At 36.2% G+C, this 15474-nt stretch overlaps 1 protein-coding gene across 2 annotated transcripts in view; it reads left to right on the top strand.

Moving 5' to 3' along the window:
- Positions 1–15474, top strand: part of PREX2 (phosphatidylinositol-3,4,5-trisphosphate dependent Rac exchange factor 2) — a 171664-nt gene that overhangs the window by 95622 nt on the left and 60568 nt on the right. For both annotated transcript variants that reach the window (XM_041464435.1, XM_041464434.1), the window contains exons 25-31: positions 939–1161; positions 1507–1714; positions 6672–6851; positions 9587–9681; positions 11622–11704; positions 12043–12133; positions 13386–13514. In XM_041464435.1, coding sequence (XP_041320369.1) covers positions 939–1161; positions 1507–1714; positions 6672–6851; positions 9587–9681; positions 11622–11704; positions 12043–12133; positions 13386–13514 — 1009 coding nt within the window. The remainder of the gene's footprint in view (positions 1–938; positions 1162–1506; positions 1715–6671; positions 6852–9586; positions 9682–11621; positions 11705–12042; positions 12134–13385; positions 13515–15474) is intronic.

Here is a 15474-nt window from a genome sequence, read left to right as displayed (position 1 = left end):
TTTGAGGAGGGAGATTTGACCTCTCTGAGCAACTTGTGCCCGTGCTCAATCACCCTCACAGTGCAAAAGTGTTTCCTGACATTCAGAGGAACCTCCTGTGTTTAAGTTTGAGCCCATTGCCTGTGGTACTGGCACTGTAAAGACCCTGGCTTTGTCCTCTTTGCCCCATTCCTTCAGGCATTCATATACATTGATGTGTTTTCCCCTGAGCTTTGTCTTCTCCAGGTTGGAGGGTCCCAGCTCTCTCAGCCTTTCCTCACAGGAGAGATGCTCCAGTTCCTGAATCATCTCAGAGGGCTCACCTCCACTGGGCTACCTCCAATATGCTAGTGTCTATTTCTGTGAAGCCCAGTGGACCCAGGACTCGAGGGGGGGCCTCACTGGTGCTGAGGAGAAGAACAGGATCACTTCCCTCCAACCCCTGCAATGCTTCTCCTAATGCAGGAGGATAAGATATAATTAAAGAGGACTTCCTCCTTCCCGATCAAGAAATCCAGAATTCATGCTTTCTGATTTTGTCTTCATTATAGCTTCAGACAAAAATTTCATGGATTTTTAGAAAATACTGGCTTGAAAACATCTGCAGATGTTTATAAATGTTATGAGCAGTACAGCAGTTTCAGACTTGCTCCCCAGAAAGACAATTAATTTTTATTATGTTTAATGGGAAATAAATTCTATCTCTCTGTTACAAAGGTATTTGTACATCTTAAAACATAATTTGCTTCAAAAAACAACCCCTTTAAAATGTAAAATGAAAAATATTTTTCTTTCCCTTTTAGAGAAAAATGGAAATTATGGAGTCAAGACACCTTAAGTCAAGGATGACTGAAATATTTTAAGCTTTTATTTTCTAGTTAGGTATACAAGAATTGTTAGCTATGTGCGGACACAAGAAGAGCTCATAATCAAAATTTGGTTTTCTTTCTTACTTCTAGTTTTCAAGAGTATTAAAAAACAGAGCTTGGCCTACCTTCAAACAAGCTAAGTCAAAGATTTCACCACTTCACAGCAGTGATTTCTGTCCAACCAATTGCCATATCAATGTGATGGAAGTGTCTTACCCTAAGACCTCAACTTCCCTTGGTAGTGCCTTTGGTGTACAGTTAGACAGCAGAAAACATTCTTCCCATGAGAAGGAGAATAAAAACTCTGATCAAGGTAAGTTAATTGAGCTTGAAAGAGCTACGTCCAGTGCTTCTGCTATAGAGACTTAAAAGGTAATCAGTTTAGGTTTATAGCCCAAATACTAAAATTGAGGACAAGTCTTTCTGAAATCACCCTTTTGATTTTTAGTTTTATTTTACAGCATAATAATGGGTAGTCAAAATTTCACAATAACTTTATCCTAAATAGCTTGACTTTGAAATGCAAATAAAAAGCAAAATTAAATAAGTACATGAATTTTAAACAGAAAAATATTTCAGTGTCTGTTAGTTATTTTACTAACTTCAAAATGTATGTTGAAAAAAAGATAATGATGAAATTCCTCTGAATTATTCCCAGGTAAACTGAATCCCATGATTTATGTCCAACATACCATTACTACTATGGCTGCCCCTTCAGGACAGTCTCTTGGCCAGCAAGAGGGCCATGGTCTGAGGTACCTCTTAAAAGAAGAAGACTTAGAAACACAAGATGTCTATCAAAAATTGTTATTCAAATTACAAGCTGCACTGAAAGAGGTGGAAACATGTGTCTGCCAAATAGATGAGTAAGTAAATGTTACCATTTGGACTTGCCTTTAATTTTTCCATAGAAGATAATGATAAATCTGGGCAATGCTTCTATGTAGCACAGGATTCAATGCTGACTTCTGACAGAATCAAAGTAAAGTAAGAAATTTAAGTGCAGGAAGTGTTGTATTTTGATCTTTTTCACAGCATGCCTGACTTTTTTCCCCACAGTTTGTAGGTTTTTTCCAGTTTGTAGATTTTCTTTATAACGTGGCAAAGTTAATTAATTTGAAGTGAGGAAAATATGAGGCATACCATGTCACCTACAATGTCACTAAGAATGGAAACAAAGGGGAATAAAAATGGCCTTTATTGAACTCTTCAGGTATTGCCACAGATGAATTTTTGGGTAAGACATTACTCACCTACAGGGAGAGCATTAATTTGTTAGAAATTTTTCAAAACCAAATTGACCTTAAGGAAGAGCTGTGGATTGAGGGAGAGCCACCCTTGAGTGATTAGGACATTTGGCTTGAATGTGGGAAACTCAGAGGCTCATCACAGTTAGTCCTAATTCAGGACAAGGATTTATAACTTGCTTTTTCTTTAGCAAAGTAAGTGAGTTGACTCCTGGGCTGTTTACTTGGGATAAGGATGAAGAAGTATAAGAAATATTTAAGTTTTGAAAGATTCCATATGTAATGCAAATGTCGGAAATTGATTTTGAAAACAAAACCAGCAAAATATTTTGAGCTTAAAATACAATCTGTCATGATCTCCAGTTTAGATAAGTGGTGTATCATTGTTTCTCATGTTATCTTGAAGACTGCGGTGTGATTTGTCTTTTCATGTGTACTGAAGATGGGATTTTTTTTTTTTTACTGTTCTCATAGTATTCTCATTGTAACAGTTATGTAAGTAATTGTAATTATTATAAGTAATTGTAATGTATCACATACTGCAATGGGAATGAAAGCAAGAGTTGACTCAGTATTTTTAAGAAAATGTTGTTTCCTGTGCCTTTACATAGTTCTGCTAATTATCATGCTGAAGATGAAGTAAATTAAATAAATTAATGATATTGTCAGTGCTTGGTTGCACTTAGAAATTACTATCTGTAAAGCCTGTGTTGTCTCTCCTCCTCATGGAAGTCAGAATATTATATATGGAATTTTAGTCAATACTTCAGGAAATTCAGTTGCCAGTATGCCACACCTTTCCTTTCCACTCCCTTGAGGTTGTGATGCAAAAGCACAGGAAATTCTGAGCCTTTCTTTTGTATAAATGTATATATAAATACACACACTCAGAGAAAAATTGTACACAGATACAAGGGTTCACTTTTTTCATTCCTGAATTTTCTGTAACTGACCTTGTAGCTGATCTTGTATAAGGTACACAGATGTATTTAGCAAATTTTACCTTTGGCTGATAGGAGGACTGAGACTTTGACTTTTCATGCTTTATTCCTCATGGACATTGAGTGGGCTGCCAGTGAGTAATTACTGTAGAGGAAAGCAGTTCTAAAGAGGAAACAGGATAGCCAAGAGACCTACTTAAAAGTGCTGAACAGGGAAGAGTGAGCAGTTCTGAGGTACATGGTATATTAGAATACAGTTACAGATGCTAATTAACTCTTGAGATTTAGGACTGAAGAAACAAAAGATAGAGTGACACAATAGATAATCCAACAGCCATGCTTTAATTAGAAATTTTCATACTTAAATAGCTGAGAGGAAATGCTTGATTTTGTGCTTTTTATAAAGACAATAGAATTTATTTTTTCTGTTGTGGCATAGTAACAATAAAATTGATGTCTTTTTTTATTGAGTTGATTATTATCCTAAACAATCCTCATTATTTTAATATTCCCAGGATGAATAATATGAACATGGTATCTATCACCATTTTTGATTTCTATTGATATTGTGTGACAGAAAAATTGGACTACTGAATGACTGTCTGGTATTCTTTATACTTACTGCTGGAAAACTTGCTCATGCATGTTACTAGAGGTCTCTGCTCTAGTACTGACCTCTGTGTTTCAGCTCACAAAATCTTGGGGCAGTATTATCTGCTCAACCTCTGCTGTCTGTTACTGAATTGAAAAATGAGTGTTTCATCTGAAAAGCAGGTCTGTGAGAGCCTGTGGATTATGGCAAGGGAGCATTTAAGAGAAGATTTTGTAGTCCTAATTATTGTCTGCATAGGAGTTAGGAGACGATTTGCTGATGAGTTTTAGTTGGATAAGTGATGTAGTACTGACAGAGAGAGAGAGAAATACACACAGAATATGTATCCCCTTTCCACAGCCTCTCCAGGCTCCACTGTGCTCACATTCAAATAGTTTAATGGTATCCCAATAGTACCCCATGTTGCTGCTAGGTGTTACACAGAAAAAAGTCCTTTTTCGAATTGTTTTCTATATGGTGACTCTGCTGGGGTCTTGGTTCTCATGCACTGTTGTTTTTTATGCTCTCCTACTATCCCAGCTCTTTTTTGGAAAGCTGTCTTTCAGGAGCATACAAGAGGCTTGAGCATTTTTTAAGCCTGTGTGGAGTGAGGAAAAGGCAGAGAAGGTTTTTTGTTACTGCCATTTTTAATTCTTTGACTAACCATAGCAGGTTTTGTTGGTCAGGGTTATGTTGACTTGGGTTGCACATAGGACTAATTTCCACTGATGAGGATTTTTTTTAAGATTTAAATTTCTTTGTTTCATTGAAATGTTCTTCATAGAGACTCTCTAGCTGTTAGTTACTATTCACGCATGCGTTTCTCCTTTGAGGGCTGGATATCTAAGGTAATTTTGTTTGGAGTAGGCCCATCTCTGAAGAAAATGTATTGTGCATGTGTTGTGTTTAAGAAGAAAAACAGGAGTATGTTAAAGCATGATTATTGGAGAGGGAATGTATCCAAATTTTTATTTTAAACTCCCTGGACTGAATTTTTAAGAGCACATCAGTGACTTCAGTAACTACTTTCTCCAGAACTTGGTAATCCAAAGTTCCATCTTTCGTTCGTGGTTCAGCAAAAAAAATTTCCTTAGAAAAAGAAATGGAAAAGCCCCCTTAGGAAAAGATCCAGCTACCTTAATCAGTCTTTTACTGAGCTCTTGGCAGCAGTGACTAAAAGTCACATAAAAGAAGGGGATATAATAGTCTGTCTGTGTCTTGACAAATAATTACTCCGGGGAAGATACTTTCAGGAGCTGAAATTGCAGTTCATTATACTTGTTTCTTAATCGTGATTATTTTCTTGCAACAACAAAATCCCCAAGAAGTTACTAAAATGAACTTTTATTTTTAAGTGGATGAGAGTGGGAACATAAGAACAAGCGAAAGTATAGATTTATCTTTGTTGATTATTTTCTTCCAAACAAAATTATTTTCTCCAACAAAATCCCCAAGAAGTTACTAGAATGAACTTTTATTTTTAAGTGTATGAGAGTGGGAACATAAGAACAAGCGAAAGTATAGATTTATCTTTGTCCTTATCTCATCTTTCAGCAGGCAGAACTAGATGGTCTTTTTGGAATGGATCTTTTGGTTTAAGAGCAGTGTTAAAAAGTTGTGCCATGAATTTGTCTAATCTTTTTTTGAACCCCTTAGATATTTCTTACTAAGAAAGTAAGTTTCACAGGTATAAAGAACTATTTTCCAAGGGTTTCTGCTTCCATAACAGATTTATTTTAGGACAAGTTCAAAAATGCATGTGCTGGAGCATGAGATTGACACTGAACACTGATGTAAAATATGGGTCCCATCTCTCTTCCCGTACTCACGGAATTATGCTTGCCAATGACTGGAAAGAACGGAATTGTGAATTCTTCCTGATATGAAGTGTTAAGGCATAATGTAGCCCAAAAGATATCAGTCTAGTGGAGGGGTGACTTTAAATTCTAGTGAAATTATACCTTTAGTATAATTTTTCTGTATTCTAGTTGCAGTTCAGATCAGTATCTTTAACTCTATGTGGGATAAAATCTGTCTATTCCCATCAGTAGCAAGAATTTAATGTAAGAAGATCTAACCTACTTTTGAGTCCTACCATGTACTTGGTAGAAAGTTTGCCAGTTGACCATTCTGACAGCTCCTTCAATAAAACCCTGCTACTATTTCTAAGCAATTCAAGGGGGAAAAAAGTTTAGCTCGGTGTCCTCTGATTTCAGGTAGTTAGCAAGTAGTTTCTGCAAGAAAAATGCTGCTTTTGAAATCCAAATATTAATTTGAAAGTGCAATTTTAATGGAGTGTTTGAGCAATAGGAATTAAAGGACAATTGCCCATTGTTGCTGTTCTGATCTTGAAAGTCAATTAGAGCATCTCAGTATGAATTAATCATCCAAGAATATGTATTTTTCACTGCCAGTATTTCTGCATGTTCTAAAAGTAGCAATCTGCACTGTTCTCTCTTCTTGGCTGGATGTCACTTTTGTGCTCATCACAGACACTTGTATATTAATCATCAGTTTTACTAGTGATGATGGCTTAGACACTTTGAATGTCACGAAGTACACAGAGATGTTAATAAAGATCATTAAAATGCCCTAGTAGAATGCTTTGTGGTGCACACTGGCATGTCTTGTACAGTAGTAATTGTGAAAATACATGCTTTTCACAGACATACAGTTACTTCCATTTGTTTTCTTGATTTGTGCTAGGAAGTGGAGGATTCATATTTAAAAATAGTTATGTTAATATGCAGTTTGACCCCAAGTGTCCAAGAATGTGCTGTATTTCTTCTCCAGCTGGAATCATTGGTTTCATACACTAATAAGTATTTGGTAAGGTTAATGGGTTTCACTGTTAGACTTTCTTAAAAACAGAATGTGTCACTTTCACTTCCTACCCTTGTTTCAAATACATATTGACTGAATTAAGATATTCCCTTCACATATTACAGAATAATAATTGGAGGATGGTGATGAGAAATGTTATCCTGTTGCTAGCTCACTTTTGAAAAACATGAATTTGCCTTTATTTTTGTGTGTTTCACAGCCTTCTTTCTTCAATAACATATTCTCCCAAATCAGAACGTAAAACACCTGAACCTTTAATACCAGCAGACAGTGATAATGAAAAGGGTGAAAGGAATGGGAAGAAAGTCTGTTTCAGTGTAACAGGTGATGAACAAGAGGATTCTGGTCATGATACCATCAGTAACAGGGATTCTTACAGGTAACTTTATTAATAATATTTTTGTTTTTCAACTGAATCAAATATGGAAGCTTGTAAAGTATGAAGTGGTTGTGAAGAATATTAGAATATGATTCTGACATTACTGATGGAGGAGTAACTAGCCTCAGAATGTGTAAAACAAAGTCTTACGAGTACAGATTAGTTATTATATCTTGGTTGCCCAAATCTGGATAGGCTATCACAACCAAAGATGTAAAACTTTACTTTAGATTACCTGTCTTACAAAAACTAGAAATAACTGGTTATTACGTCTCCAACAACAAACCAAATATCTACCATGGAAAGCAAGGTGATAGAGCCACCATTCTTCCTGGTCTAAAGAAAAATATACTGTTTATCAACATATATTTCTCACTTTGTTTCACTCTAAATACTGTAACATCAACTCACCTCTAGAATTTGATATGCATACTGTGAATGAGAATACGAATAATTTTGAAAAGGAAGGAGTAATTATAGCAAGTATAGCTCTTATATAGATGGTATTATCTTGCTTAGAGAAATTGACTAATGATATAAAAATGAAATTAAAATTTTAGCTGCAAGTAAAATGAGGGTTCATTATTTGTTCAGTATCATTATCATGCTCAGAAATTAGAATCTCTGTAGGTTTATCATTCTTATACAGAACTCTGTGTTGCTGAGATCTCTTTCCTAAGCTGTATTTGATTATTGCAGCCTGGTAGATACGAACTCTTCATCAGAGTGGAAAGAGAACAACACAGATGTAAACACAGAGATAGTTTGCACAGATTAAGTTCATTTTGTGCTTACCGTGGTGAACATACAGGCAAAGTTCTTGGTTCAGCAGAAGCGCATTTAAAGTGTCCTGCATGTTCATGGTGTGTCAAACTGACTGCTCATGAGCTGCTCCAGTGATGTGTGCTTGCTCCTGTTGAGAGGTTTCCCAGCTGACACAGGATTTGTATGTGGAGAAAGAAGGTGTGACCCAGGATATGAGCATCCCTTTGTTCAAAGCATTTTCTTTTTTCTGATTCCAGTCCCTTATAGTCCATTCTGGCTGTGTAGGAATAATAAAACCTAGGGTTCTGTATGCAGAATAATCATAAAATTTGTGCATTAAGGACAAGTGTTGGAGTGAGATTAGAATGTTTTTTTCTTTGCTTAAATAATTGTATTAGTCGATACTTGAAATCTCCAGCTCTCATAATGCCACAGTGGTTATTACTGGAACTGTTTGGCTAATGTCAGCCATTATAATGCTCTCATTTTGTGTAGGGTCTCCTTCTAAACCTTACAAAACAGCACAAAAATCATGCAGAATGATACAGCAAACGCATCTAATCTGTTTCTCATTTTCTTGTGTTTTATTTTCTCATGCTTTGCACAACCCAGTTTTAATTAACCTTCATCTCCCCTTTGGAGACTTTAATAAGTGAATAGAGTTAGTTAGAAAACATTTCTTAATATCCAGCCAGAAATTTTTAATACTCCTTGGGACTGTTCACCCACTATTAGGAACATGTTGTTACTGATGTCTTTTCATCTGCTTAATGGTTATGATTGTAATTACATCATATTGCTTCATTTAGAAGTTTAACTCATTCACTTACCTCGTTGACTACAGGTCCAAAACACGTACATTAGCCAGGAAATGTAAGTCACTCTCCCTAAATTAGTGAAAAGTCACTTCTGTATCTACACAAATAAAGAAAACAAATAAGGAGCACATGTATAACTGCAGTGTTATTTTTATAATGGATATGTTAATCTTGGTGAATGGGTACACCCAAATCATAAAACAAGACCCATATCATTATGTATAAACCTCCCGTAGGTGCACTTTTACATTATCTTACATTCACTTAGGTTTTTAAGACTCCCTCTGCTGGATAATTACTTAAGCATTTCCTGCATTGAAACTAAATCATTTTTATATGGCTACACAGCTCTGAAGACTTTGAATTCAAATATATCTTCATAGGATTTTTAGTACAAAAGTCTATATTTTACTCTGGTTTTGCTGCAGGAGTAGGTGTATCTCCTTGTATTTTCTGTACAGAACAAATTGTTTTTGAGAGAAAAGAGCAGAAAAAAATTGCAAATTTAAATCCCAAAATCTTCCTATTAGACCAATGTGGGTGAGATTTCATATGCATAGAAGTTTTGACTGAAGATGTTAATGTCTATGCATCTCTAAAAAAAGGAACAGCTGGAAGAGATGGGATCATGAACTGTTTTGGCTGACAAGGAAAACAGTTTGTAATTTCAGTTTTGGTGCTATTCAAACGAATCAAATCTCTTGTAAACCCACAGTGGGACTCTGTTATACAAGTTGTAAAGACTCAATGTTTGTATTAGCTATGGACCAGGAGAAAATGTGAAGTAACTAAAACATTTGAGTTTTTTGAGTTGAGCACAGATACAAAAACTACCACTCATGCAAGAAAAGTTGGTTGTTTTGCATTCAGAGCCTGTATTACTATTCTGCAAGTACTTGTTCACAGGTAAGGGGAAGGGAGATAATTGAAGCATCTATTTTGGGAATCCGGTCTTCTGAGTCTTACCAGGACTGCAAATTAAATGAAAGTCTAAGCACAGGGATCTTTATTGTGTATAAAGAATTTGACAGACCATCTCATCATTATATTTAGGAGGGGAAAAGGGAAAGAATTTCCATAAAAATTTTTTACAGAGCCTGTGTTAAAGGACATGGCTTTATTTATTTTTTTGTTTTGTGTTTTATTTTCAAGTGACTGCAACAGCAATAGGAACTCCATTGCCTCTTTCACCAGCATTTGTAGCAGTCAATGCAGTTCTTATTTTCACAGTGATGAAATGGATTCAGGTATGTTTAGAAAAGTCATCTATGAATCTGTCTTCTTTTCCTGTTATTCAATTTTATTAATTTCATTTACCTGGCAGTTTTATTGTTTTTATTTTAAAAATTGCATCCTCCTTAGTAATAGAAGTTCATAATTTTGCTTCTGCCTAGCTAGTGCTGCACTTGGGAATCCTTTTGTAAAAGAGAGCCAACATTCCATTATCTCTGTGCATAGAATGTATTAGAGCTCCTGGAGTCAGTGCTTTTCATGTCTTTAATGTCTTGACAGTGCATTGTGTTGCACAGAGTCAGGAGCATTTTAGGTGAGTGTGGAATGCTCTCCTAGCCAGTGTCAGCACCTAGGCAGCTGGATATGGCTTTGTGTGTTTATAGGAAGGAATGTGAGACCACATAGAAGCACATTCTTGTTTATGCCACAACAAATTGGATGTAAGTAATTGCAGCTGCTAATAGGAATGGGATGGAATTTAACTGCATGGAGAAGGAGGTCATATACTCAGGGACTAATAATAAAAAAAATATTTGCTCTAAGCTGGGAGTTGATCATTTGGGAATGATGTTGGAAAAGAAAAAAACTGGGCATATTATGAATATGACCCACCAGTGAGGCCTGGCCGTAACTTTTATTGTTCATTGTACCAGGAGATATCTTTTCAGTTGGAACAGGAAAGTATTAAGACATTATGCAAGGTATCTAAGATACCTTGTGAATTATGCAGAGTAATGTGAATAAGACAGAATTTCATTCCCATTTTCATTTGCAGAGTAAAGGATGAAGGACATAATGAATTCTTAATAAAAGAGGAGACCCAGGGTCCGTATCTTCAGCTTAAGATAAGAATGATCTGATGTACTCTTGTGCAGGATCAAGCTGAAGTACCAGCTGAGGTGCCTAAAAGAACATGTGTTTGTTAGCCAGGCACAGATGTGGTGCTTTAGATGACAAATACTGCTGCTCAGGGAAACTCACACTCTCTGCTGGCTTAATTGTCAGCTGGTTCCAAAGCTAACCTGGTTAACTCCAGATCAGGAGTTTTGGGCACTTTGCTCTCTTGCAGCTAAAATCATGTGAAGAGGTATAATGGTTGTAAGGACTAAAGGAGCTAAAAAAAATCAAGGACAGAAAAGCATCATTAAAGTGTTTCACTGACACAAGAAAAATGAGTCTAGATTAACCTTGAATAAATTTGGATCGTAAATGATCAAGTGGCTACTTCTTGTCTGTAACCAACATCAAGGAGTAAAACCAGTTTTAAACTCAGTTATTCAACATTTTTTGAAAGATTTGAAGGTATATTGCCTGTTGTCTGAAAGAGCAAGTGACAGAGCAATGACCTAAAAGAGTCCTTCTCCTCTGCACTTTCTTAGGAAATGATGTGGTATGTGCTGCTAAAAGCTTCATGTCAAATAATTTGGGTGCTGTATTTTTGCTGAATTACTAAAATCTTAGAACCATTCAGTTAATTCACAGTCCTAATGTTCTTACTATCTGTAGAGCCCTTATAAAAACTTCACACTGAATGCATTTCAGTGACTTTGTGGTCTGCTGTGTTGGATTCACAATACTTGGCTCTTTACTCTGGAGTTCTAGTTCCAGTATGTTCTCTAGAAGAGAAGAATGGCGAGTTCTGGTCACAGAACTGTTGAGGTTTCAAGGGATGATCTTTTAGGATGATCTGGTCTAGTCTCCCCCTCAAGCAGGCTCATCTAGAGCAGGTCTTCCAGAACCATGACCAGTTGGGTTTTGAATGTGGTCCTTTCTTTAAGAGCTATTTCTGTATTATCGAGTAACTAATAAGTGCAAAATATGTAGGGAGAACAGTCACTATAGTCCTGACAGTGTTAGCATCAGTCTGTGTGCAAAGCAGATTATCTAAGCTGCAAAGGTTTTGGAAAACATGTTGAAGCTTCTAAACAGTTTCTCGTTTTAAAATATTTTTCAGGTGATGAGCTTCCCATAAGTGTTCGAATCTCCCATGATAAACAGGACAAGCTCCATAGCTGCTTGGAGCATCTCTTTGGTCAAGTATGAGATTATTTTTCTTGGCTTTGATACTGATGTCTGTGCTTGAACTAAGATGTCTTTAGAAAATACTTCTTCTTTTTAATTTTGCTTCCCACTGTTTACTGAGATGGTATGTATTTACTCATTTTCCCTCAGTTTTCTGTAAATAGTCCAAAACTGCAAATTAAACAGGCCCTTAAATTTAGCCTGATGTTCTCCAGTTTGTTACTTTAAGTAGAGCCATTAGGTAAGAAAAAATCCAAAGTTGCTTGTCAATAGTCCACATTTCGTACACAAAGAATTTCTAATTGTTGCTGTAAAATAAATACATCTTTCTCACAGAACCTTGATCCCAACAGGTTGATTCAATCGTCAATCTTTTGAAAGGACCAGCTGTGATGAGGGCGTTTGAGCAGACAAAGTACTTTACACCAGGTCGAGGTCTCCAAGGTAACATTTATTTCTAGCTATGAGAATGAACAGGCAGCTTGAAGGGTCCATGGCCATGCCTGTCCACTCATTGAGCTGCTGTTAAAGGACTGATTTTGCTTAATCTTGGTATATTCTGCAATAACTGATTGTTGAAGTTCATTTTTAATAGATATTAATTCTAAGTTGAAAACTGACTCCTTATATTTTATTGCATAATGTAGGAAAAAAATTCAAATTCAACTGAATTTTAGACTCGGAACTGACTTGTATTGCTGAGTTTTTTGAAGCAAGAAGCAGTGTTGTTATCTATATTGCAAGTGTTTTTAATACATTTTTGTCGCAACTACTGAAGCCATTCCTGATCTGTTTTATTACTAATGCCATATTTTTATTATTTTTGTAGCTCTATTATGTTTGAAGTTGATTTACAAATAATTTGAGATTTATAGTCACAGCAATATTTATGCCAAATATATACTTATGTAAATATTACTGATTGCTTAAAAAGATATATCTTGTGTGTAAATTCAGACACTCTACTACCACTTGTATGATTGCTTAAGTCTATGTATGGTTGCTTAAGTCAAGGTATAAGTAAGCATCTGTTGGTGGTGGTAAGTCATGAAAAAATAGAAAGGATTTCTTTCACTGAGTTTAGACTGAGTTTAGAAAAAAAATAAAAGTTCAATGGGAAAATGAATGTTTCATTAATATCAGTAGTGAGGTGTATTGACCCTGCACATGTCTTTCAGTAAAAACTGGTTTTAGGTGGCCAGAGGGTGTTTTTTACCCCAGTTATGAGGTTTTACGAATTCATGAAAGAGCACATAACTTCCTTTTTTCTTTGTTTTTCTTTTTTTTTTTTTTTTTTTTTTTTGGGGTTTTTTTTTTTTTTTGGTGGTTTTCTTTTGTTAGATTGGGGTTTTGGTTTTTTTGGGGGTTTTTTTTAAAGTAAGTAATTTTGGTTTAAATTTAATTTTCTGATTGAAACAATTTTGCCTCTAAAAGTTTGAGGGTCCCACTTACTATGCACCTTGTTATGAACCTGCTTCAGAAAGAATCACGTTTGGGGATGCTGCTCACTCTCTCCTTAGACTTCAGCAGGGAGCTTAGATGACTGTTAGATCTGTCACCGTAGCTTTAACGTTAAGTTAAATAGGTTCAAGGCCAACTCCTTGAGCAGTGAAAGCATTTAGGAAAAAAAATAAAGTCTTACTGTGACTTTCTCAGGAGGCTTAAGCAGAAAAATACTATTTTTGTCCTTGCTTAGAGTTTCAACAAGAAATGGAACCAAAGCTCAGCTGTCCAAAGAGGCTACGACTCCACATCAAGCAAGACCCTTGGAACCTCCCCAGCAGCGTCCGGGGCCTTGCCCAGAATATCAGAAAATTTGTTGAAGGTTAGTAAGAGCAACCTGACCATAAATAAGCACTTCATTAACGATGCAGAGGGAAGGGAAGGGGAGAGGTACAGCTGCTTCCTGCTGCTTCTAGTCAAGATTGGTGGAACACAGTGTAGTCTATAGATAGGTTGTACTCTCAATAACAAGGTTAGTAGAGTTTATCTCAGCTGTCTTGTACTTACCCTGTTGGCTTTAGATGCTGAAGAGAAAATAGTTTTCTGACAAGTGAAAATAAAGGAACCATATATTGGATGTGGTATTTTTCTGCTTTTCAGTTGCTAGGTTTTTCAGTGTGCTAGGTTTTTCAATCCAGTCGGCTTGCCTGATTTGTCACAGAACTTCATGAGACTGATAGTTTAATTTCAATAAAAGCCTCATTTTAGTCTATTTTTTTCCCACTGTCTTAACTGGAGAGATAAAGTCTCTGCTGCTTTTGTCCTGTACCTTGGTCTTCTCTGTGTTTTTCTGGAGTTCTTATCTCTCCGTCTGCTATAAAGCCATAGTTTTCATTTAATCCATCCCAGCTGATGGATGGACTCCTCCTCTGCCTCCCTTCCACCACTGTATACAAGTTACAAGTACTCTGCTCCTCTTCACCACCAGTGAAGAGGAGGTTTTAGGCTTTCTCCCCTCTCTTCATAAGAAAGTAACTGGCCTTTTCCCTCCAGAATCTCTTGCCTTTAATTCCTGTTTTATTTCCTGTGCTGCTTGATAAAGAAACAGAAATAAAGAGTTAAGATTATTTTTATAAAAATGCCTATGCTAGGATTCTGTGTGGGAACAAAAACTTAAGACTAGCTTTAAATTATTTGTGTGTGTTTAGCTTCTTCTGTTTGTGGGCTAGTTGCTGCAGTGTCCCTTAAAGAAACTGTTAAATATCAGACCAATGGGAAAGAACTTTGTGATAAGTTTTATTATTATAAACTTTCAAAAACCAACCAGCCAAACCAAACAAACTCTTCCCTCTCTGACTTGGCATTTCTGATTTGAGATACATCATATTTTCAGACCCTGGGTTAGAAAATGATAAAAACAACCACAGAAACGTCTCTCTTTTGAAGTCAATCACAGTGGGTTGACTATCCAATACTAAGAATACTCCTTTTAGCTGAATGGTGGCTGTCACTGAATGAAAAATTGAGAAATAGTTTTGAATCCTTTTTGTTTTTCTAGAGGTCCTTCTTCAGCTTAAACCAAATTATTTGCAAGTATTAATCAGGGTTTCTTTCAAAGTCGAGGAGGAATGGAAATGTGTTGTGAACAGTCCTTGCTTGGCCCCTTTCAGAAGCTGAGCTTACCAGGCTATTTTCACAGAACTTGTTTGCCCATGAATAGAATTATTAGACCTAACCCATTTTAACAATGGTCATATACCCTCAATATTGAGCTGAGATTATTCATAATCTTGTGGGAGAGTTCATCAAAGTCCAAATTACTTGCTGCCTCTTTGTAATATAAAAGTTATTTTTTTACTGTACTCAGCTCAGTACTGAGAAACAACTAGCAGCTAGATTTTCTGAAATCGGATGAACAAGAAGTGGAGTTAATAATGTTTTTAAACAGCTCCATTTTCCCTTTGTATCTTGATTTCTTGATTTCTGCCTTCCTGTCTTGCCATCATACACTGTGTTCTCAGCTGGTCTGGATACCTAGGAGAACCACCAGTACTGCCCTGAGTTATTTATGGCTGAAAACCTAACACATGGCACAGAGAGTCATCTCCCCATTTCCTCTCTTACTCACTTGATTTAGAAAAAAAACCAAAAGGTGCCACCTAATATGACTGTTTAGATGGCTTATGAGAACAAGTTGAACAATGTCTTGGGATTTTAGAAGAGTCTTCCTGTTTGTTTTTGAGTAAAAGACAATATTTCAGTAATTGAGGAAAGCAGATACATTTTTCTCTTCCAAGAGGAAGTAGTCAAAGGAGACCACAACTTCACTCACTGTGGGCAAA

The sequence above is a fragment of the Pyrgilauda ruficollis genome, unplaced genomic scaffold (assembly GCF_017590135.1).
Source record: "Pyrgilauda ruficollis isolate IOZ18807 unplaced genomic scaffold, ASM1759013v1 scaffold18, whole genome shotgun sequence".
NCBI lineage: Eukaryota > Metazoa > Chordata > Aves > Passeriformes > Passeridae > Pyrgilauda > Pyrgilauda ruficollis.
This window is presented reverse-complemented; position numbering and strand designations above follow the sequence as displayed.